Consider the following 23,022-nt stretch of genomic DNA (forward strand, 5'->3'; position numbering starts at 1 on the left):
GACAGCCCTAATCAACACTTATTTAAAATACTAAACCAACTACAGATATGATTTATTTAATAAACTATTAAAATAAAGAGACAAGTTTGAGATTTGCGCACACAGCGAATTGGGTGGAAAGCTGTAACCAGGATGGAGTTGACATGGATGTACTTCACAGGGAAAAAACTTATGTGCAAAGCATTTGGCACTATAACCATAACATTTTCAGGTGCGTTGTTTATGGCGGTGCTTAAAGTTTAGAAGTCCATATCATACTGACAAGCAGTTTTTGTTTCGTGCCAGAATTGCGTTGTCATAATTTACAAAGAATTGCCACAGTATCTCTTACCTTCCATTTTTTGTGTGACATAAATAGTGTTACAGGTTCATTTATTGGTTGTCTTACTCAGCAAGGAATAAGAAAAATCTAGTATTACCATTTTAAATAACCATTAAAATGCTACGTTATCAGACAAATCCTACATAATCTTAAGATTATGTAAATAACAAAAAGTTGAACCACATCTATCTATAGACGGCTGGCTCACATGATATGGCAGGATATTCTTACTCAAGGAACAGTGTGATGAGTTAGCAGTGAGGTGTTTCACATGACTGATAATGCAGAAGTTTCTCATACCAAAAAGCATATTAATGTTGGGGCCCTGGGCAAAGAATATCTGACAAAGAGGAAACAAGATCAGGATGGATATTTTGGGAGAGAGTAGGATTACAGAAGTCTGTGCGGATGCTTAACACAGAACAGAAAAAACTACTCCATGAAGAAAGCTTTGACATAAAATTGAGTTATTAGGGGGAATTAATACGTGGTGGCGGAGTTTTTAAAAAGAGGATAAGAGGGTAGAAAAAGAGAAGAAAATTATGGCACATGGGCAGAGAAGCTAAAATGGCCATGAGGCATACAATTGAGGCATACGATACAAGGGAGAGTAATTTTCTAAATGAAGTTGCACTCAAATTTCATTAAAAAACTTATATGTATAGGACTGTCTTGAAGATGTGATTAAGGTACCAAATCCATTAAATTCAAATATTGAAATCTTCAAATCTCTCGGAGGGGGGGGGGGCTGATCAAAAGCACATGGAAGTATTTTCATTCTGAATGGGCTTGCCATTGGGTCCATGAACACTCGAGATATTTGTGTCTACAAAAGTTGCTAAATGGGGATTGATTTTCGTTATTCATCTGTAGAGAAGTATCATCCCAATGTTAAACAACTGAGGTAAAAGAATATGAAGGGTTATGTGTTGCGCAGTGACCCACTGAGCTGGGGAAATGGGAGTAGCATGATGAATGGACTGTAAAGATGAATAGGAATTACTCTGAGACACTATGGCAGCTGGGATGGCTATCGCTTTTTTGTTTATAACTAAAATGGCCATAAGAAACATTCCTGGAGCACTCTTCTGTGTCCTGATGGTCTCAAAGAGACCTTTAGAACTAGAACAGATACTCTTGACTTTCCTATACACTCAAGAAGCTGAGATGTATCTACAATCTGAGGCATGTTCCAAAATACAATGGATGACAAAAAGGATGTGTTTCTAATATGGTTATTTATATTATTGTACAATTTAAACTGCTTTTTTTATATTTGGTATAAATTGTGTTATAAATGTTATGTCCATTCTTTTTCTCATTGATGAAGGATCCAGACAAACCTTTGTCCAAGGGGGAAATTTAATATAAGTGTACCACGGGATTGAATTTGGTAATCTTCTCAAAATGTGAAGGACTCTGACCCCTTCAAAGTGTCCAGTGGTGACTTGGGCAGCCCTGCGATCATAGAATTTCAAGAAACCTATGTTTAAAAGTTCTCAATCTCATTTGCTATAAAACATGTAATTTATCTTGCAGCGTTATTTTGCTCTACCTTTGAGATAAACTGATCAGTTCAAATTACATTTTACATAAAGTCAAGAAATTATCTGTCACATACTGTAGCTTGAATATTGAGGACTTTGGATAAATTACAGTAAAAACATAAGGACTGAAATTTTCAGAGCTACCTAGAGGGATTTCAAGCCTCCAGATTCCCTGTGGATCTTCGAAAATCTCATCCAAGAAGTAGAGCAAAATATTTTTAGTACAGATTTCCCAGTTTGACAGAATTATACCATATGCAGGGCATCTGGGTAGAAATATGGAGGGATTTAGACCACAATCTTATGACAATAGCATGTTACCTCTTGGTTTTGGCACAGAATAAAACAATTTCTTGTTTTCTGTTCTCAAGAGCTATAGATATGCTGTCTGTCACAGTTTTGGGGTAACTGCACCTTTAATCCCCTCTGTAGTCTGTTTCAGGAATGCCCACTCAGGCCTCTAGTTCTCACCTTTCTCTGAGCAGGGATCCACATCCCTCTCCCTTCTCTTTAGACTTAAGCTATAACTCCTCTGAAATTCGTGTTGCTTCTCTTGGCAGGTCTGACTAATGACCAGCCCCTGTTCTTTTGTTTCTCTCCAAGAGCGATGACCAGTGAATGACAGTGGTCATGAGTAACATAACCACATTCTTCTTTCATTTACTTGAGGACAAAAGCATCCAGAGAACATATAAAACAATAAAAGGATCTAAACGCTTTACCAACAGCTCTACATCAGTCCTATGGAAACCCTGGCAGGTTCAAGGTCTTCCAAGCCTTCAGCAGGGTTGGGTATCTTCTACACAAAAGGTCATCTGTTTTTTTGCATCAAAATGAAGGCACCTCTGCCAGGTTAAACTCAGCCTTCTATACCAAAAGCCCTTTCTTTGTCTCCTTGGGCCTCTGAATCTGAACTTGTATACGCAAACCATCTTAGGGGTGATATTTCTCTAAAGCAGTTCACGGTCCCAAGGACTGCAATAATCTCTCTCCCCCCCTTGCGCACTCCCCCCACCACTGTTTTAAGTTCCTGGAGGTGCTGTGGTAATCCTCCCCCAGGTAGTTACTCTAGCCCACAACAATCGTCCCCAAAGATACTGTTTGGGATGGAATGAGACACACAGTTTTAAGAAGCGGGAACAATAGAAATATCATTTGACTTAACTACACCCATGGTTTTTGTTTCAGAAGTGTATAACGTTGTTCTAGACTCTGCTGTGTGAAAGCCTAACTCTGCAAAGTTCTGAGCACCAATGTGATCTTATCCAACCCTCTGGACTTAGTATCGGTGGCTAGACACTCCACCTGCCATACAGAGCTCTTTAGTATGATGGAGTCAAAACCTGTGGGCTTCAAGCCCTGCCCATCCTGTGATGGACTAATCCATTTAAAAGGCAGGCACAGTAGGTACTAGTTCTGTCTAGGAGAGTCGCACATACCTAGCAGATGCTTACTTTGCCTCACGTTTTCTAGGCAGATGTGGAAGTATTCACCCCTACCCAGGCTTCTTGGTCACATCAGCAGTACAGGAGAAATTGAAGTGTCCTTGGGGGTACTCTTGGACTAAAGGCCCAAAACAACTCAGCCTCTTTGGATGAAAGTCATATTCTTCTGCATGTGGCAAACTGCCAGGCCTTACTGGCCAAGTATGAGTTCCTAACCTGAGACCAAGTGACACGCTTCCTCACAAAGCTTCTGCAAGACAGCAAGAGGAACTAAAAGATAATTAAGGAAAGTCAGCTGGTGGCCAGGTTGGCACTACTCATTGCGATGTATGCCTCCAACACCATTGCAAAGTCTCTAGCCACCATGGTAATGAAACACAGTGTGATGGCTCAAAGCATTGGGTATCGCACGAGAGGCACTGGCCGCTGTTCAAGACTCACACTTCAAGGGCAAAGAGCTATTTAGCAGGCAGACAAACAGCACTCTGCACTTGCTGAAAGACTCAAAGGCCACCTTATGCTCTCTAGGGATTTATATCTCAGTGCTGTACCATAAGCCTTACTGCCCTCAGTCCCAGTTGAAGCCATGGGTGCCGTCTCACAAACACAGGCATCTTGAATACTGGGCCAGGAAAAGGACAAGATAAAACAGAGGGCACAGCCTTTCCACTTCCTCAACAATGCACCCCAATCCTACAGCATGCCAGTCAACTTGACAGCTTGGTCGAGAGCCCATCCAATCCAGTGAATGAGCACTACTTTCAGAATCTGCCTCCCTCCATTCCACCAGGCATGATCAGTTGTAACAGGATGATCATTGCCCCTGGCTCTCCCATCCAGTTCCACTCATTACCCCCTATACACACCTCTCCTCAGGGAAGCCTGCTGCAATCAGAAGTGGCCTTGTTGCTTCATCTAGGAGCCATAGAGGAGGTTCCAACAGAATTCAGGGAAAGAGGCAGCTTCTTCTGATATTTCCTCATTCTGAAGAGGAAAGGAGGTCTTCATCCTATCCTAGAGCTGAGGAGACTGAACCAACACCTACACTGTCCTGACGTTCAAGATGGTAATGCTTGCCTCTCTCATCCTGTCTGTCCAAGCTCAAAACTGGCTCATCTGTTGGAGGAAAGGAACTACACAGTATTCAGAGCTTTATAGTATTACCTTAATAGGACCAAGCCATTTTTGCTGTCTCCCAGCTTCTTTGTAGCTCATTCTGGCCAGGGCATCTCATCACAAAGAATCTCCAAGTGGAGGCATGCAATGCTATCAGTTGGCTGATGAGCCCCTCTCTTCGGACATCAAACCACACTCACTAGAGCATCTTTTGCTTGCTTCCGAAATGTGTTGATCTCTGAGATCTGCAAGGCTACAACATGGAGTAACCTGCTGACTTTGATGAAATATTATGTCCTTGACATGGCTGCCGGGATAGATGCCAAGTTCAGGAGAGTGGTACTTCATTCATTGTTTGACTGATTCAGCTGGCGCTCACTGCCACTGTCCTGAGGGTATGCTGCTGGCCAGCCACCAACACTGGGATGGTGCGTCCCATATGGACATACTCAAAGAAGAAAGAATGGTTACTTACCCTACGGTTAATGTGGCTCTTTGAGATTTATATAAATGTGGATCACAGGACTTGTGCTCCATCCCCACTTTTTGGAATCCTCACCAGCTTGGGTTTTGAATTGAGGGTATGAGGGAAGTTCATGAGAGGCACAGGTTACGTGCACAGCCCTAATGGATGCTGATGTACAAAAACATCCAGTGTCACTTACATGAGGCATGTACGCACCTACAGTGGGATCCTCGCTGACTGTAACATCTTGAAGAACTCCAGGTACTGTAGGGTAAGTAACTGCTCTTTGTCCATGTCCATTGGAGTAAATGGGACAGGAGGGCATTCAGTACCTTGCTGGCTTTGAAAGCTGATCCGATGAATGGTGTATTGATTTGGTATAACTTGAAATTATTAACTACTTAATTCCATAGTTGAAAATGTTGCTATGCCTTTATCTTTCTCTCTCTCTCTCTCCCTCTCCCTTCTCTACCTACCCCGCCACCAGGCTAAAGTAAATTGGCATGTTTCTGTGTGAGTTTATCAGAGTGTTTTAGACTCTGAACTCTGTTCTTATAAGAAGCTGCTTAGTAGTTTTACAATAGTCTGTTTGCCATTTGTATCTTCCTTGCGCTCTCTTTCCTCGTGAATTTTCTTCCTGTGAAACATTCTTAAGGCCTTTACTGAAGATGTCAAGGTAGGTTAGAGGAGGGGGGTAGTTCATAGGATCAGCATGCATACTTGTCGCACAAAATCTCTACAAGTTACAAATATGGCTAAAATTAATGAGAACTGAGACCTCCTGAGACTGAGACTATTAATGAGATAATGCATGTACAGCTAAAGAGCCTAATTATATTTTATAGTTTTGACAGTTGTCTAAAAGGGATATCACTGTTTTTATTTTCATTGATTTTATGGATCACCAAAATGTACATTCTACAGCCCCCCCCCCACTTTTATTTTTTAGGAAAGTGGGTATGTATTGAACTGACTCCCTGTGACATTAGTTTCAACCTCATGTAACTATTTAACTAGTGCATGCCTTAATAAACAAGACTGAACATTTATTTAAAACAAAACCCCCAAAACAAGGTTGTCAAACTGAGCATCATGTACAGAACGAACCCCAGTGTCATTAGAGAGAGAGCAGAGCAAAACAGAAACAACAATGACTATCTCCCTTTATCGCTCTGGACACATGAAATAAATATATTATTTATATATACACGCTAGCAAGAGGGGATGGAATTTCAAGTTTTGCCCTGGATGATGGCAAAGATAAACGCTGGCATCTGTGAAGGGTGTAAAGAACATAAAACCCTTTTGACTATTTTATTTGTATGGCACTCATCTGCTGTGGCAATGAACATTGTGTAAATACCAGTATAGATACAGCATTCCAGAATCATTAGGTCCTCTATGGAAAATCCTGTTCTATCTTCTCCAGGGCTCTCAGCACTTCTAGTAGCAGTTAGCCTCATTGCTCTGATGGATAGTTTTTCAAAGAAAAATTAAAAGTTATGCTAATATAAACCAAATATGTATTTTGGGTTTTTTTTTTCCCTTGTAGGACATCAGAAGATCACAGTGATTCCAATGCGTTGATGGGAGAGGTTCAATCAGATGAAGAGATTATCAACAGCTCTGATGAGGAAGATGACACAAATTCTGATTCTAGCAAAGGGGAGCTTGATCTTCAAGAATATAAGCAGGTGTATTTTGATTTTTAAAGCTGTGCTTAGTGTTTTTTAGTTTCCCATATAGTTTGTAAAGGGAATTTGGGGAATATTTACATAAGAGATGTCTTGTTGTATAAATGTAAACCATCATTTTTCACATGCTTTTTGCGTTTGAAAAAAAACAGTAATTTTTTTTTAAAGCTTCATACTTGCTGTGGATTCACAAATGTCCTTGATGTGAAGAACCCATGTTTAGAAATAGTCATAAAAAGTGTGCACTGCTCAGTCCATTAGTTATTCTTAATGCCTCAAAGAGTTGTGGGCCTGTAGTCCTACACACCACGCACCTGTATATGTAGAGTTCCACAAACTGAAGTAAAGTGCAAAAGAGTCAAACTTGACTGCTTTGTCTGCATGTTTTAGACTGCACATTTACTAAAGCTCTTAATCTCATGCTCTGGACCTTTGAGTCCCAGAGTTTCCTGCTTTCTGCAGGGTGAACTGAAGAACATTGGAAACTGATTACCAGGAGTGGAAAACAGGTCACTAGAACTGCTGAGGCCCTTCCCAGTGCCATCTCATTGGTGTTAGGAGCATGGGCAGATGAAACTATTGTGATATAGGAGTCTTCCAGCCAACTGTTGAGGAAGGAAAGGCTACTTTTCAGTGACAATTTCTGGTTCAGTGGAACAACATTCTTGAAGTTGCATGTCCAGCCACACAAGCCTTTCAAATCAGTAAACTGTCTTGGGGTATGTGCGCACTCCACAAATTATTAGCTTCCTTGGACTGAAACATATGAGATCCTGCCTTTTAACCAGTGCTCACTGCTCCTTTCCAATGACCAGAGTAGACATGGGGCCCAACCTTCGCCCTGTTTTGGGGATAGTGTAGGATTCCTGTTTCTTGGATTTAAGAGTCACTACTCTGGCCCACACTACTCTGCTTTCTTGATTGTATCTACTCCATCAAATGCAGAGGCACCCATTAAAGAGGGTTTTCTTCTCTCTGCTAGTCCTGGTTACCTAGCTGGCACATTACCCATTTAAGCGCCTCAATTCAGTGCCTTCAAAGTGATGAGGTACAGTGTTCCTTTTCCTGATCTCCACAAGATCCTTCTTAGCAGGCTTGTTCTGCTCCAAGTGCCCTGGAGGCACCTTAGCCATAATGCCTAGGTTCTGGTTCTCTCTTCACTGCTGTGTGTGCTGGATGGCATGTCTTTGGAAGACACTCCCTATGTGATTTTCCCTCTTCCCATCCCTCCTTCAAGCCAAGGGTGACTGGGTAATAAAACAACCTTTTTGAATCAGTTGATGATCTGGAGTTTCATCTCCTTTCCTAGGGGCTTCCTTTGTCATCTTTTCTTATAAGTATTAGAGGTTTCTGTCAGCTTCCCAGCACCCCTGAAATCTGCGTGGCTGTAGATTCTGGCATTGGCTTTCCTTCAGACCTGCGGGGACTGCTGATTCTTCATCTCCTTACAGGGCAAGTATCTTTTTGCGCTGTGGTGGAATGTTATGTCAGACGCCTGCCTGCCAAGGAGAACTAGATATAGGATTTCCTGTTGCCAGAAAAAAAAGAGCTCCAAGTTCAACAAGGTGAATGTGTTGTGCAACAGCTTTGAATTTCCTCATATTTTTCTGCTAGTGCCCTGAAAGCTTGATCTTAATAAATCAACTTTTCACTTGAGTAAGTTGGGGTGTGGGGGGAGTCAGCAGCATAGTCTGTTCTTGTGTAGCTAACCAAAATTGTGTGTGGGTATATCAGCTAACATCCCAATGTAAATATCTTTCTCACAAGATTCAGAAGAGCATTCCTAGAAACACACAGCGCAATGCTACTTCGCTCATGAAACGTCTTGTTTCATAGAATATACTCTTGCCTTCATGTAACTCGGAATTGGTGGTGAACCATCTGGTTTTTAACTTGCTCATCTGGCCTGTGGCGCGTGGACTCTCACAGCTGCAGATTAACTTTACCAACAATCTGCCCCTTGCTTGAAACTTCTAACAGTTCCTGCAGCTGCAGGGGAAAATGAAACAATCTCTGCATTGGTAATCAGCTGTTTGGTGGGTTTTGTTTTTCTTGGAAAACATATCCAGTCTCTAATGACGTTTCTCACCCACAACAGCGGGTACAGTAAACAACTGCTGAGAAAGAACACCTCAGTTTTTACCCTTTTATCACCTGAAAATAGAAAGAACTCAAGGCCCAAAATTTGAAGACAATGCTTCAAATTCTCCTGCCTTCCAAATGAGTGTCTTCTGACTGAACAAACACCGTGTGGCATTTCCAGTGCCCGTTGATCTGAGAAAAATTTTCTAAATGGTGTTCAAAAAACAAAGGGGCAATCTCTCAGCTCATGCTTATTTTGCATTAGTATTTTACTACTGTTTAATCGTTACTTTTAAATTAGTTTGGAACTGTCAGTTATAGTGTTGCCAGTTATTGTCTTGCAAAATCACAGACTGCATGTGAGTTTATTCCCATAGTGTTAGCTATGCTCTCCATAAAGAGAGAGAGAAGGATGTACACCATATCCTTGTATAAATATAAATGTCCTGAATTTGGTTGGTTTTAGTGAATATTTCTAGACACTAATATGGGGGTTTTGCCAAATACAAACCTAATTGATAAGAATGGGAGAGCTAGGATTTCACTGCTGAAATCGTCTTGTTTCAGTGTAGTACAAAATACTAAGGCCTAGCTGAGGATTGTAGAAACTGCAATTTGGTTTCCAGCTCTCAGTAATTTATATGCTAGTTGCTCTTCAAAGGAGAACTGCAAGTACAGACCAAAACTTGCAGCATGAGTACTTTGGTCTAGCAATGCTACTAATGCCAGTAGGCACTAGTGGGAGACTATCAACTGAAAGTGAGGCCTCCTGGATTCTGTTCACAGCTGTGACCCTCATTTGTGTTGTGACCTTGAGCAAGTTGCTTCTCTGTGCCTCAAGTTCCCCATCTATAAAACAGGGCTGATACCTACATTTGTAAAGCGCTTTGTGGTCAGTGGATAAATGGCACTGAGTAAGTGCAACATGTTACTGTTGTTGTAGCTTCACTCATTCCTAGGGTTGCCAACCCTCAAAGATTGTCCCGGAGCTTCCAGGAATTAAAGATTAATCTTTAATTAAAGATTATGTCATGTGAGGAAACATCCAGGAATATGTCCAGCCAAAATTTGCCACCCTACTGGTTGGGTAACAAATTGCTCCAACATTCAGAATTTAACTTCTTAGATTTTGTAGTCCTGTAGCTTGATATCTGTGGTCCTTACCTTTTGTTTGGATTGGATAGTGCCTGGTATATCAGAATAACAAACATACAGTGTATGACTTCTGAAATTCTTAGAGATCAGCAAACCATATGAAGTGCCACTTGAATTATTGATGTAACACCATCCTACAATACTGATAGAAATGAAATCGCATGGGATTGCATCTGCATTACAATCACCTTTTTGAAATAAGAAAAGCAGTACTTGTGGCACCTTAGAGACTAACCAATTTATTTGAGCATAAGCTTTCGTGAGCCACAGCTCACTTCATCGGATGCTGTAGCTCACGAAAGCTCATGCTCAAATAAATTGGTTAGTCTCTAAGGTGCCACAAGTCCTCCTTTTCTTTTTGCGAATACAGACTAACACAGCTGCTACTCTGAAACCTGTCTTTTTGAAATAGGAAATGAAGCAATAAACCTTTCAAAGAGAAATGTTGCAACCTTATTTCAAATATCATTAACAAGTATGCAGCAATGTAATAAACACAGCTAAGGTTTTTAAGGTAAATCACTCAGTGTCTGGTCTTTTACTACTGTTCTGCATATGATGTCACCAGAACTTCAGCTTGATACTGTTTGTTCTCTGTGTTAAATACCTGCTTATCTATGATTTATTTTCATTTTATCTCTCCTTTAACTCCCCATTGTAATGGAAAACCTACATTGATAATAGACATAGTGCCAGCTGATAACAGCTAGGCCGGTGGCAAGCCAGGACTGCTACTATAGAGATATATTTAAAAAAGAAAAGGAAACTGTAAACACAAACTGTGCAAAAGCATCTTTGCACGCCTGTCATCTTTTCCTCATTTTGTTTGCTGCACCACATTCTTGGAATTGGTATTAAGTTTTGGCCCTGATCCTGCAAGCTGCTCTGTCTAGGTTCATTCCTCCACCCACATGGAGCTCCATTGACTTCACTGGAGCTCATCACAAGTCTATCACAAGGATTATCATCTCTGTGTTGTTGGGTGACAGCTTGCAGGCCTGGGGCTCAGATTGTAAATTCTTTGGTGCCTTTTGTACATGTTTGTACAGGATCTAGCACAATTGGACTGTAATGCAAATAATTCCACATTCCATTTTATTAGCCAGTATCTTAAATATTCATATTCCTGTATTTTTTTTCTGACTCGCATAAGACTGGGGATTCAGTATTTCACATTTATTTAGCACTTTTCTTTTTGAGGGATCCCATAACAATTAAAGGATTAAAATATCAGATGAGATAGCTGGGTGTGGGGGTTGGTTGTGAGAATTCTCATATTTTTGACTTTGGAAAAAATGAGAATTAATGGCATTCTAGTGTGATTGGATTCATTCAATCCCTGTGCTATCATATCATCATGTTGAGGGGTATGTATGCATATATTTGTGTGTCTGCATGTGTTTCAGGACTGAAATCTTATTTTACAAAGATTATATTTCTTCTATACAGTAGACTTACTAGCTAAAGAAATCTGATTGTAGTTAATTTTAGTTCTTTTTTTAGATTTAATAAGGCAGATTCTCAATAGTTTACTTTTTTCTTTTCAAAGTAATACTATTTCCTATTACATTTTTGTCTTTATTAAAAGCATGAAAAAATTAGTGTTCATCTCTTGACAAATGTTCCTAAAAACCATTTGAGTTTACTGCACATGTGTATACCGTATTCACAAATGAGCCAATAAAATTGATGAATATGGATATAGAGTATTAACCACACTCCAGTTCCTTCAATAGCTGACAGCTGTCACTTTCAGTATGGGCTCTGTTGCTTTCCAGAGTTTCTAGACAGGGAGACTAGTGCTTATTTATAGATTAGCATTTACACATCATTCTATCCAATTCTAAATTCAATTTCACACAAATTAATCTCTAAATACCAATAGACTTTAGAGCAGTATAAAGTGATATTTTTTGTAGGAAATTTGGCTTGAAGTTGATCTTTGCTATTTGTTTGTGAGTACATAGTGTAACATGTAATTTTATCTGCAGAGCAAAGCAGCTGGAAAGAAAACGAAAGTTTACCATATTGCCAAGGAGATCATGAGCTCGGAGAAAGTGTAGGTGTTAATGCTAAACTCAAAATACTTATTCAGTTTATTTTAATTCTGCAGTTCAAATGTAATTATTTGCTTTTTATTACTTTTCTAACAGATTTGTGGATGTGCTAAAGCTCTTGCACATTGTAAGTATCTAATAAAATTTTTTATGTTCTTTGTTCTCTTAAATTTCAGCATTTAAACAGTATTGTACTGAAGTGTATTTTCTTTAATATTTCCTCATTTAAAACACTGAATAAACCTAATTAGGCAGTAGTATAAAAAAAACCTAAATTGCTGGAATTTTTCCCTAACAAGTATAGTGGGTAAATGTGTGGTAGTATCCCCCTTGATGCTCATGCAAAACTTCCATTTAAACTATTGGGATTTTGGATTAAATATTAGAATATGCCCCTAACTATAGCTCCTTATTTGTTAATGAACTATCTGGTTGTTTGGCAAGAATAATTCTTTCTCCATAAATAGTAGTATGAAAATTTTTGAATAAAAAACCTTTTAAAATTATTGTTTTTTTTACCAACTTGAATATGTACAATGTATGTAAAAATATTTTACCTGATTCTTAGATAATCTGTTTAAATCTGGGCTTTTGTACTGCAGTCATCGTCGTACTGTATGTTTTGAGCTATAACTCTTTACAGGTATGCATTTTGCATTCCTTGCTGTTATGGGAGCATATACAATACCAATGTCCACTAATGGAAAGGTGCAAATTAATATTTAGTCAAGTATATTTGGTACGTTGGTATCAAACCCTTGATCTTGTATGCTAATTACACAATAAACAGGTATTCTGTTAGCTACTGTAGAAGATGCTAGAACTAGCAAATGAGGAGTTTGGCTTTCCTGGGCATGTGATTTTGCTGTCTAATACATTAGAAGACATACAGCAAAGGTATTGGAAATGGATTGTATAAACAGAACTACTAAGTTGAGAGTACACAATTTTTTTACATCACAAGAGTGTACTGATAAAGTTTATAAGAAATCATATTTTTTCTCATGTACTGATTTTCAGTTTTCTTCACTCTACCTCTCCTGAGTAGTTTTTCCCCAGGAAGGAGAGAGAGTTCTAAATATTAAACATTTCTGCTTTTACCTAATGAGTCTCTTATGCAGCGCGTTCTGCCAGATTGGAAACAAGGATACGTTTTTTCTGTGCCTGTAAAACAGACCTCCTCTCTAACACAGGAAACGAAAATATTACTACACCACCTGTTGATTTTTGTTATATTTTTGAGTGATTGTTTTCTGAGTCTGCTAGGGCTTGAACTTTAAAAGACTGTGTCGGATAGTAATGGCAAATTTATAGTTTACAACCAGCATTGTACTTAGTCCAGGCACCAACCATCTTAAATACCTGTTTGGGGAATTGAGCATAAGGCACTATGAAGAGAGTGTGTTTAAATAGCAAAGTTATACGTTTTTAATTAGTTGCTAGCTGTAAAGTAAACTGCATGGCAGAATGTTCTCAAATGAATGAGGACTCTTGTTGGCTCAGGGACAAATATCAGAACATAAAGGCAGTGCAGTGTAGTGGAGAGGATGCTGACCTGAGTCTCAAATCTGGGATCTAGTCTCTCCTCTGCCATTGATCTGTTGTGACCTTAGGCAATCAGTTCAGCTCTCTCTGTGTTTGTCTGTTTAGATCATAAGCTCTTTGAGGCTGGGACTGTGTATGCTGCCTATCATTAAAAGGAAAATCACCATCCCTATTGGCAGAGTTTATGGAAACCCAGTGTTGTGTTTAAATGTAACAGTACTCCCAGGGAATCTGACTATCCACAAGAATGATGCAAAGCCACTTAAAAGACAATTATGAAAGTGAGGTTCTATGTGGAAAGTAACTTTGCAGCACTGCCATTGTGGGATTTCACTTTTATTGTGTCCCAGTAGTTTTTGTCTCACTTGTTTAGCTTGCTGACTGCCAGCCAAGCAACTCAGCTTGGGCTCCCAAAGTGACGCCTGGGCCCTTTTCACCCTGTGCTTCATCACCTGTAATAAAGGTTCTGCAGGCCAAATGAGGCTGTGTGTTTCTTCAGCTGCAGCTACTTGGAGTTGAGTAAGCAATTCTGTGGATGGTGTGTACAGAGTGGAGGAATATTTAGCTCACTCAGTCTTAGCAACATTGGCTCTGCAGCACTAACAGGAGTAAAGAGCAGTAAACTCTTATTTTTGTCACTGAAATCAACAAGTATAATGCTGACTACACCCAGGGAGCAGATCTGAGTGAGAAGGTGCCATTTTACACACCCATTTTTAAGAGCACTTGAAGTGAAAGTTAAGGTAATTGAGGATGCGGATATAGGTGGAGGCTGGCTATACATAACCAAGTCTAATTTTGCTTGCATTTTGTTGATTATATTAACTAAATTGCTTTAGATGAAACAACTCTCCCAAGCACTCAAAGAGCCCATCTGAAGGTTGTGGGGTTTTTTTATTTAATGAGAAGAACAAAAAATAAATACTTAAGACACAGTGTTTGATCATATAGAAAATGTTTTGGTTTGGGATCAGTTATATAATATCATGAATTTAATGTAAGCATTGTGTTGGCTATAAAGGTGCTGATTGAGATACTGGCCTTCAATTTTGCACAATGAAGTTTGCCAAAATGTGTAGAGTCAGTGGAGTTGCTCCGGACTGAATGACCCATTTAATTGTAATCCTGTCTCCTCGCTCCTTCTTTGAAGGATGAAATTCTATTAAAGTGCAGAAACTTCACTCTCAGGAGCTGCAAAAAACAAAATACTTAAACCAAAACAGTGTGCAGCTTGGGGTCAGTTTATGGCTGGCCTGTGGAGGGGTACACTCTAGCCCGGGGAGGACGCAAGGTACTTCCATAGAAGACAACTCTCATCTGGCTGCAAAGCATTATGGAGCCCAAGGAACAAGCAAGTTGTCCACCACTGGCTGAAATGTTCCATACCCCAAAAGGTCAGAGGGCCTACACACCCTTTACCGTATGCATTTGTGAGCCAGCACCCTTTCCCACCCTCCAGTATCCAGGAGGTATTACATATTGCAAAGGCCAAATGGCTCTCTCCACACCACTCAGTAGGTGTATGGGTGTGCCCCCTTACTAGTGCCCTCCAGCTCTCAAAGCCTCATTTAGCCTTCTGAGTTTTAGAGTGAACAAAATTAAAAAGTTAACATTAGGGGTCTTCCATTTGTTGAATTTCTGTCCGCGTTTTGTCTGCTAGAGTCTCTGGGTTAGTCATTTCTTGGTTATCTTTACCCATATGCCAGTATAATGCGTTAGATACTCTCTGTAGAACAGGGAGTGTGTCTTCCAGGGTGCTTGTACAATGCCTCGCACGACAGTGACTGATGGAGGTCTTTGCATGCTACTGTAATATAAATAAACTGTTTGCTACTGGTGAGTTATAAGAGCTAGGAGCTGGTAAAAAGAAAACTGGCAGCCCATCAGCAAACATTAAATCAGCATTTTTTTAATGGCAGATCTAGCATGTCACCTGCTGTGAGCTTGATGGATGTTGAGTTTAGAGCATGCTAGCTAAGCAGGGCTTGCACACGCCATTTGTAATTTGAGCTTTCACTAAGCCAAAGTGAATTAATGCTCATGACCCTAGTTTTCCTTTAAGATTTACACAAGGCTATAATAGATTATGCTGCAGGGTCAAGATTGTCATAAGTGATTTTCAGTGCCTCGCTCTGTGGGGGCCCAACTTGAGACATGGCAAACGGGTGCCTGATTTTCAGAAAGTGCTGAGCCATCGATCTTCTGTAAATTGGGTCTCTTTAAAGTATTTCAGGTTGGGCACTCAGTCACGAGTCACTTGGCCTTTATCTTGTACACAACAGGAAAAATTCAAGGTGTCTCATCTTCCAGCTCCTAACACGTGCATGCATGAAAAGGCGTCTTGAAATGTTGACATGTTTGACAGGTTACATACAGGAACAAATTTTCAAAAAGTGGCCACTGATTTTGTTTGTTTGCAGACTGTGTGTTTAGGCACAGAACTACAGAGCTACAGTGACTGCATATGCAAGTGGTAGAAGCCAGTTGAATCTGGCTGAAAATTGGAACCATAGATAGGGAAATAGCTGCTTCTCATACATGTAAGTAATGCACAAATGCATCCTGACAATATGTGGGATTTATTTTAAATTCTCTAATTCAGTATGCAGCATAGGCTAGCTCAGTAGCCCTGAACCACTTTTTGGTGGAGTTACCCTCCTGTGAAGAATTGCCAGAGGAGTGTTACCTCTTTTTATCCCCATCAGCCATGCTCACATATGTTAGCTGCCATTTCTTCTTCTTCTGTTCATATTCTCTCCTTTCCTTTTCTGCCTCTGGTTGGTGTATCTCTGCCTCCCACTTCCCCCTCCTTCCCTCTTTTTACCGTCTCTGTGACTCCCAGTCAACAAAAGGCTACAGACTGCTTAGAATAGGGGCATCTACTTGGTTGCACTTAAGGCCAGATGCATATGCTCTTGCAATGTAGCTGAGTGCTGGGAACAGAGGAGAGAAGCTTGGGCCTGTGGGTTGCTGCCTGGGCCTGTAGCCCCATCCCTATGAGTTGCTCCTATGTCCATTTGCGTTAGGGGCCACTGCTATAGCAGGAAGCCAAGGCAGGTGGCTTTCCAAGAGCCGCCCACTGCATTACCCACAGCAACAAGCACATTTGTATTTTGAGAGGTGTGGATCTGAGGTCAAGCAACTTTATCTCCGCTGGTGCACTCTCGCTGAGCTAAAATGGGGCCATGTTCACCAGGGAACTCTGGGTTAGCTTGTTGCTGTTTTTGCAGCATATTTACACTGTAAAAATACTTCATTCTCTTAGAAATCTAAAGATTAGACTCAGACTTCACAATGTAAACTAAATTGCAGTCAAATACTACAAGGAAGCAATCATAATAGATCTGGGGGAGCAGAATGGTGTACAGCAGTAAGCACAAGGCTGGGAACGAGGAACTCCCGCGCTCTAATCCTAGCTCTGGCCGTGATTTGTTGTGTGGCCTTGGTCAGTTCTCGGAACCTCTCTGCCTCAGTTTCTCTGTCTGTAAAAAATAAATAGTAATATTTACCTTCCTGCCAGATGCAAGGTGAGGATGCCAGTACAGCTCTCTAAACTACTGGAGTGCTTTAGAATTGCTGAATGGCCGTGCCAGATCTGGTCGAGACATTTAATAATGAATTACAGCTGTAGCTAGATTACAAAGAAATGTTAATGAAATAAGTTGGTCTGGCAGGGAGCACTGGTGGGTTATCTAGTCCGTTCTCTGCATTAGGATATTGTGAACATCTCCCCAGTCAGATAATTGACTATGTTGTAAAAATTAAGTATCTTATGCTATTAAAGACCTGTGAATTATTGTACTAGTCATGAAAACGACATAGAATTACTTGTCAGCTTTCTAGGACTGATGAGGTAATTTGTGTACTTGAAAAACCGTACAATCAACGTGTATTGACTTCATTATAAAGTATCACTGATATAGTTAAGCGTATGTATTGACCTTTTGTATTAAATATGTGTTTGCAAGATCTATTACATCTATGTCCCATGCAGTCGTACTTGCAGTTTGCCATGTTGTGGCAGCGTGGCCCTTTCCTAGAATGTGAAAGTTGGGGGGTGGGGGTGTGTGTGCCTTGAAGAATGTGCAAATGCAAAAAAATTCCTGACACCAAACTGATATTTGAGCTCTTTGGATTTGTACTTAAGCAGGAATTGCACATAAACTGAAAGATGTTTCTGCTGATGGTGTGTTAATGTATGATAAGAAGTATGCGACTACAAACCAGGGTGAACATGTGAATGGAGCCCAAGCAAAAGGATGCCAGGATCAGCATTAAATTATGCAGTTGTCTGTCTTTTTTTTTTAAATTGCAATTTTTAAAAAAAGACTATTTCTCTTTTCTGACACATCTTGCTTAAACAATGTCTGTCTCTCTCCCTGTGCAGTCAAAAAGCTGTCTCATCCATGCTTTTCTGAATAGTGGAATGTTAATTTCACAAATTTTAAATGAACAATATATGTGCAACTGTACAGAAATCTGAAGCCCATATGGGCTCAGGCCAGCAGTTTAGTGAAAGTTCAGCATGTCGTTAAGGTGGATCTGAAATTGGGTCCACATCTTTTCCCTTGTTCCCCAGGCTAACACAAAGTTATGGGGTCATTTGTTGTGGCCTTGCACTTGCAACACTCTAGTGAGAGGGATGCAAGTCACTGTGACACAAGGCCTTTCTGGGAGAGAAGAAGGGTTTCTGTTGATGAAATAGCGGTGACCCTATTATGAATCATTTGTCAAGTTCCACAGTTGCCTAATTAGCTGAGGAAATAGTGTCAAAGGATTTTTGACTCCATAGTAGCTCAGACATTGCTACAAACTGCTGGCAAGGATGTAGTTTAAAAAACAAAAACAAAAGGGCAAGCCCACTCATGCGTTTGTTAGGAGTGTCTTGCCAGACATTAACAGAAAAATGAAGTATTTGTAAGTAATTTAACACTTACTGGAGTAACTGAGCTCCCTCAGGAGCCACTGGTTACTCTACTGGATAGTGACACTTGAAGCAATCTGTAATAGATATGGATGCCATTGTGTAACACATTCTGGTGACAACCAGATGTGCCTTCATCTCAAAGTAGGGAAATGAAGGTCATCTCTTTTGTGTACACAATGAAAGGAGACGCAAGAAAATTACAGTTGGACCAGAATATAACAACATAAAGTTGGATCCTGCAAACAGCATTGCATGAAGCAGTTTGAGCATCTGGGCCATTGTTATTTATTTACTTCTTTGAAAAAATCATCCTGTTGAACTGCATGTCAACATACCTTTTTTGTTCTCACACATACACACGCACACACAATATTTATATGCTTGTCACATCATGTAAAACTTCTGTTTTGTCACAAATGGTACTATTCAATTGAGTAAATGTCTCATTTTAAAAAGTGAATATTTTAGCTTTTTTTAAAAATACAGCATGAGTAGAATTCAGTTTTTTATTTGAGAAGTGTTTTTAAATACAAAGTGTGATTCTTAAAAATTCGCTTTAATGTTGCTGCTGCATTGCTTCAAACAGAACACGTTGCCTATGGCAGCTAGGGTGATGGCCTTTGAACAGTTCAGTGCAGGAGGAGGCTTTAGCAATGTTTATGTTCTGGTATAACTATAAAATCTGTGAGTGTAATGCGGATTATTTCAATGTGATCGCATGTGATACTGATCACTGAGTGCCAAGTATACATACATATGTTAACTTTTAACAGTGATGTTAAGGAAGTTGGCCATGTTTTTCTATTTAGTAGTGAACAGATTAGCTTTAGAGGGAAGCAGGCAAGTGCATTTAATTAACCTCACTGTAATTCTTGAATTACTGCTCTTCTTTTAGGAAAAAATTATCCTTGTACTGAATGACATGCATTTTTTTTGGAGTGAAGTTTCATTTTTCTCTCTTTTTATATTCTATTTATTTAACTTTATTAAAAATGCAGCCATTATGGGCTCTCGCTACACAGATACAATATTAATGAATTTCATAATCAGAGGACCAATAGTTATGAACATAGACAGTCACGGCATTCTCCTATCTATTTCACTCTTCTCCCTCCTATCCCCACCCTCACTCCTCAGGCTTATGCTGTCTGCCTTCAAATCTTTTTAACTTCAGCTCAAGATAAACCTCAGGAGGGTTACTTAAAAAGAGCTGCCAGGTCATAAATAAATTTTTAATATTGTTATTGTAACCAATGCACAGTGCATGTTCAATAACAGTGATTTGATAATTCCCAAGAAATCTGAACCTTTTCTCCTTCTCATTTTTGTTTCATTTAGCAGTCTGGTTTGTCACCATTTGTAGGTTTAATTTGATTTGCCTTGTATCTCCTATATTACCTCTCTTTCCTCTCTGCAGTAGTTCATCTGTTGACTTATTAGGGACTGGGCTGACAATCAAGTATCTTGACTGGCTGTTATTTCGATGATGAAGTCACATAGTATGATCCAAAGCTCACTGGAGTTAATGATGACCTCAGTGGGCATTGGATCATCCCAGAGAGAGCACCAGGGTCTCCTGTGGCCAAATACATGCCAGAGTCTTCATATGCTAAAACAGTAACTTAAATAAATGGTGTTTAAAACTGACTCCCTACTCCTCTTCCAGTGTCTTGTCAGGAAGGAGCTTCTTCTGCCGATTGCATTGTATACAAACAAGCTTTCATGCACTGTGCCTTACAATGTTCAGATAACCTATGCCAGAGGACAAAGCAAGAATTTTATGTTGTTTTGGGGAAAAGACTCCATCCAAGGCTGAGCTACAAACAGTGAGATCCAGCATTTACTAGTCTCATGCTGGCTTATGTATTAGACTCAGTAACTGTCTGCTCTTGCTAAGTGTACCAGTTACAAGTACTAAACACAATGTATTTTGCCCAACGTTCTTCAGAAGTCCTGTATTTGGGCTGTATTAGTCATTGCAATTCCTTGTATCATTTCAGCATTAAGCAGTGCTCAAAAGCAGTGTTTCCCAAACTGTGGGTCCTGACTCACCAGTGGGTCATAGGAAGATTCTGAATGAGTCATGGGCCCAGAGCAGAGGGGAGGCCTGGGGGTGGGGGTGTTGGAGAGCAAGCCCACCCCGCATTCACCCCACAGCAGCGGCTCCTGTCCCAAGAGACTGGGCCTGGCTCTGCACTCCAGGTGTTTCAACCTGGCACACGGGGTCACAACGCCACTTGGGTTTTGGCCTGGTCACCCCTCCATTATGATAGCCAGGCAGCCGGTGCCTCTTCTCTACAGCAAGTTGGGTTGTGATACCAGATTGGAGGGTGCTGCTGCAGGTGGTCTGTGCCTCCTCAGCAGAGCAAGGAGGAGGCTGTGGAGGGGAAGGAGACTGCTGTATGATTTTTGGTGATCCCCTCTCCACAGGAATTTGGGCCCTAGGCACGTACTTAGTTTGCCTATGCATTAATCCAGCCTTGGTTTGGACAAGCAGTACCCCATGTGACAGCAGTACCCCATGTGACAATTTTTTCTTAATACAATACTGTTTTTATGAAGTTTAATACAAAATCTATCCTACTGTTGCACCGTTACAGGATTTAAAAATAGTAAATGGGGGTTTCTGTATAATATATGTATAGTGGTGGGTTGCAAAAAACAGCCACAAAATTCAGTTGGTAGGTCATCTTAGTAAAATGTTTGGAAACCATTGCCCTAAGGTCAGGAAACCCCATAGATGCAGCTGATAGTAAGCTATGTGACACTTGTCTGCACAGATGATGTGTGAAAGAGCATTTCCATATGAATAAGGCCATCTGCTTTGTTTTTTTTTTTTTTTTTTTTTAAAACTTTAATGCGGTAGTTCCTGACCTTTCCTTTCTACTCCCTGCCCAAAAACCACCTGCAGTTTCTTGCCACAAACTACTGAATCCCAGCCTTTTGTGACCCATGGAACCATGCGATTGAAGCTTGTGGGGATATTGCTGGGAGATGGTGACAGGGACGTTTGGGTGGATGGGCCTAGAGAGGTTAACTGAGAGAGCTGGTATGGATGGCTGTGACGTGTCCTCTCACCCTCCTCCACCCCAGCAGCACTCGCCTCCAGGGGAGAGTTGTTCTGGGAGGCTATAGGAGCCTAGTGCCTGTAGTTCAGATTTTCCTCCCTGTGACATCCTAGACATTGACTTAGCTCATATCCTATAGAGTTATTCAGCAGTTTAAGTAAGGTACACGGGTGTTACAAGATTTTTAAAAATTGTGTAAGTTTCATTGTAAGTGGTGGAAAAGGTACTCGGGACCCATGGGTGAAATCCTGGCCCCATTGAAGTCAATGTCAAAATTCTCATTGACTTCAGTGGGGCCAGGTTTTTCACCCTATATGTTCAGTGAGGACCAAATAAACATGATAGCCTGGTCTGTTCGGGAGGCTTTTGTAGCATAGAGAATGTACCACCTTCTGGGATGAGTGATCAGTGTTCCCAGCGTAGGTAAATATTGATTGTACCAAACTATTTATGATATTAAAAAAAGAACAAACAAGAAAAACCTGACAGCTCTAGTGTCATTTGGTTGGTTTTCTCTTAGGCCTGGCTTACACTACAAAGTGAGGCTGACGTAAGTTGTCTTGTTGAGTCGACAGAGTTGTGCATGTGTCTACATTCAAACTTGTCTTCTGCCAACGTTGGCATCCTGTTACGGTGACACAGTAAAACCACCTCCCTGAATGGCACTGAGCCATGGTCGATGTACTGTGGTCAATGCAGAACAAGCGTAGACACTGCACAACCTACATTGATGCTAACAGTCCTCCAGCAGCTGCCCCACTGTGCCCAATAGTGACCACTCTGGGGGTCATGGAGACTGTAAGCCACCCGTCATCATCCCTCCCCCCCCCACCCTAAAACCACCTGCATATGTTCGAAAGGGCTTTTTCCTGATCGTCCCACTTGGTGAGCACACCGAACAGCTCTCCTTTGTTATGTGCAACTGCCCAACCCACTCTGTTGGCTACACATTCTAGACGCACTCCTGCCTGGAGCAGACAGGAGAAATTGAATCTCTTGGGCCTGTGGGGAGAAGGGCCTCTGCAGGCACAGCTACGGATCAGCTGTAGAAACATTGACCGCTACGAAAAGATTGCACAGAGGGTGGATACAGGTGAAAGAGGATGACAGGGATCAGCAGCAGTGACACATGAAAATGAAGGAACCTGCAACAGGCACACCACGAGACCTGGGGAGCCAACAGTCAGTCTGGTGCTGAGCCACAGACCTGCTGCTTTTACAATGAGCTGCATGCCATCCTTGTCGGAGACCCCCACCGCCATCCTCAGACCAGCATGGCTGCCTCGGAGGAGTATGTGAAAGATACCCCTGCTGTGTACAGTGAGGAGGAGGGACACGTGGCAGGTGCTCCAGCCATGCAGTGAGCCAGAATCTCTTTGAGACTCCATCTCATTCTAGTCCTGCCAGCCAAGCATGGATGACCCTGATCTAGGGGCAGGAACCTTGGGTAAGTGTGTGCATGCATTCACCCTTAAACCTGAAAATGGCACCCGACCCAGCCCCATGTTGGCAGGATGGAGATACTTGCTTTCCATTTTCTTCCTAGGAGAAGAGAGAGAGATACAACAAACAGTGGTAGAGTTATCATCTGCTTTTCA

General features: G+C 40.9%; 1 protein-coding gene across 2 annotated transcripts in view; it reads left to right on the forward strand.

Annotated features, from left to right (window-relative positions):
- The window catches only part of FGD6 (FYVE, RhoGEF and PH domain containing 6), a 102,929-nt gene that overhangs the window by 30,132 nt on the left and 49,775 nt on the right, over positions 1-23,022 (forward strand). For both annotated transcript variants that reach the window (XM_084633220.1, XM_084633221.1), the window contains exons 3-5: positions 6,449-6,590; positions 11,819-11,886; positions 11,981-12,011. In XM_084633220.1, coding sequence (XP_084489346.1) covers positions 6,449-6,590; positions 11,819-11,886; positions 11,981-12,011 — 241 coding nt within the window. The remainder of the gene's footprint in view (positions 1-6,448; positions 6,591-11,818; positions 11,887-11,980; positions 12,012-23,022) is intronic.

This window comes from Lepidochelys olivacea (assembly GCF_965140295.1).
Source record: "Lepidochelys olivacea isolate rLepOli2 genome assembly, chromosome: 1".
NCBI classification, from domain to species: Eukaryota; Metazoa; Chordata; order Testudines; family Cheloniidae; genus Lepidochelys; species Lepidochelys olivacea.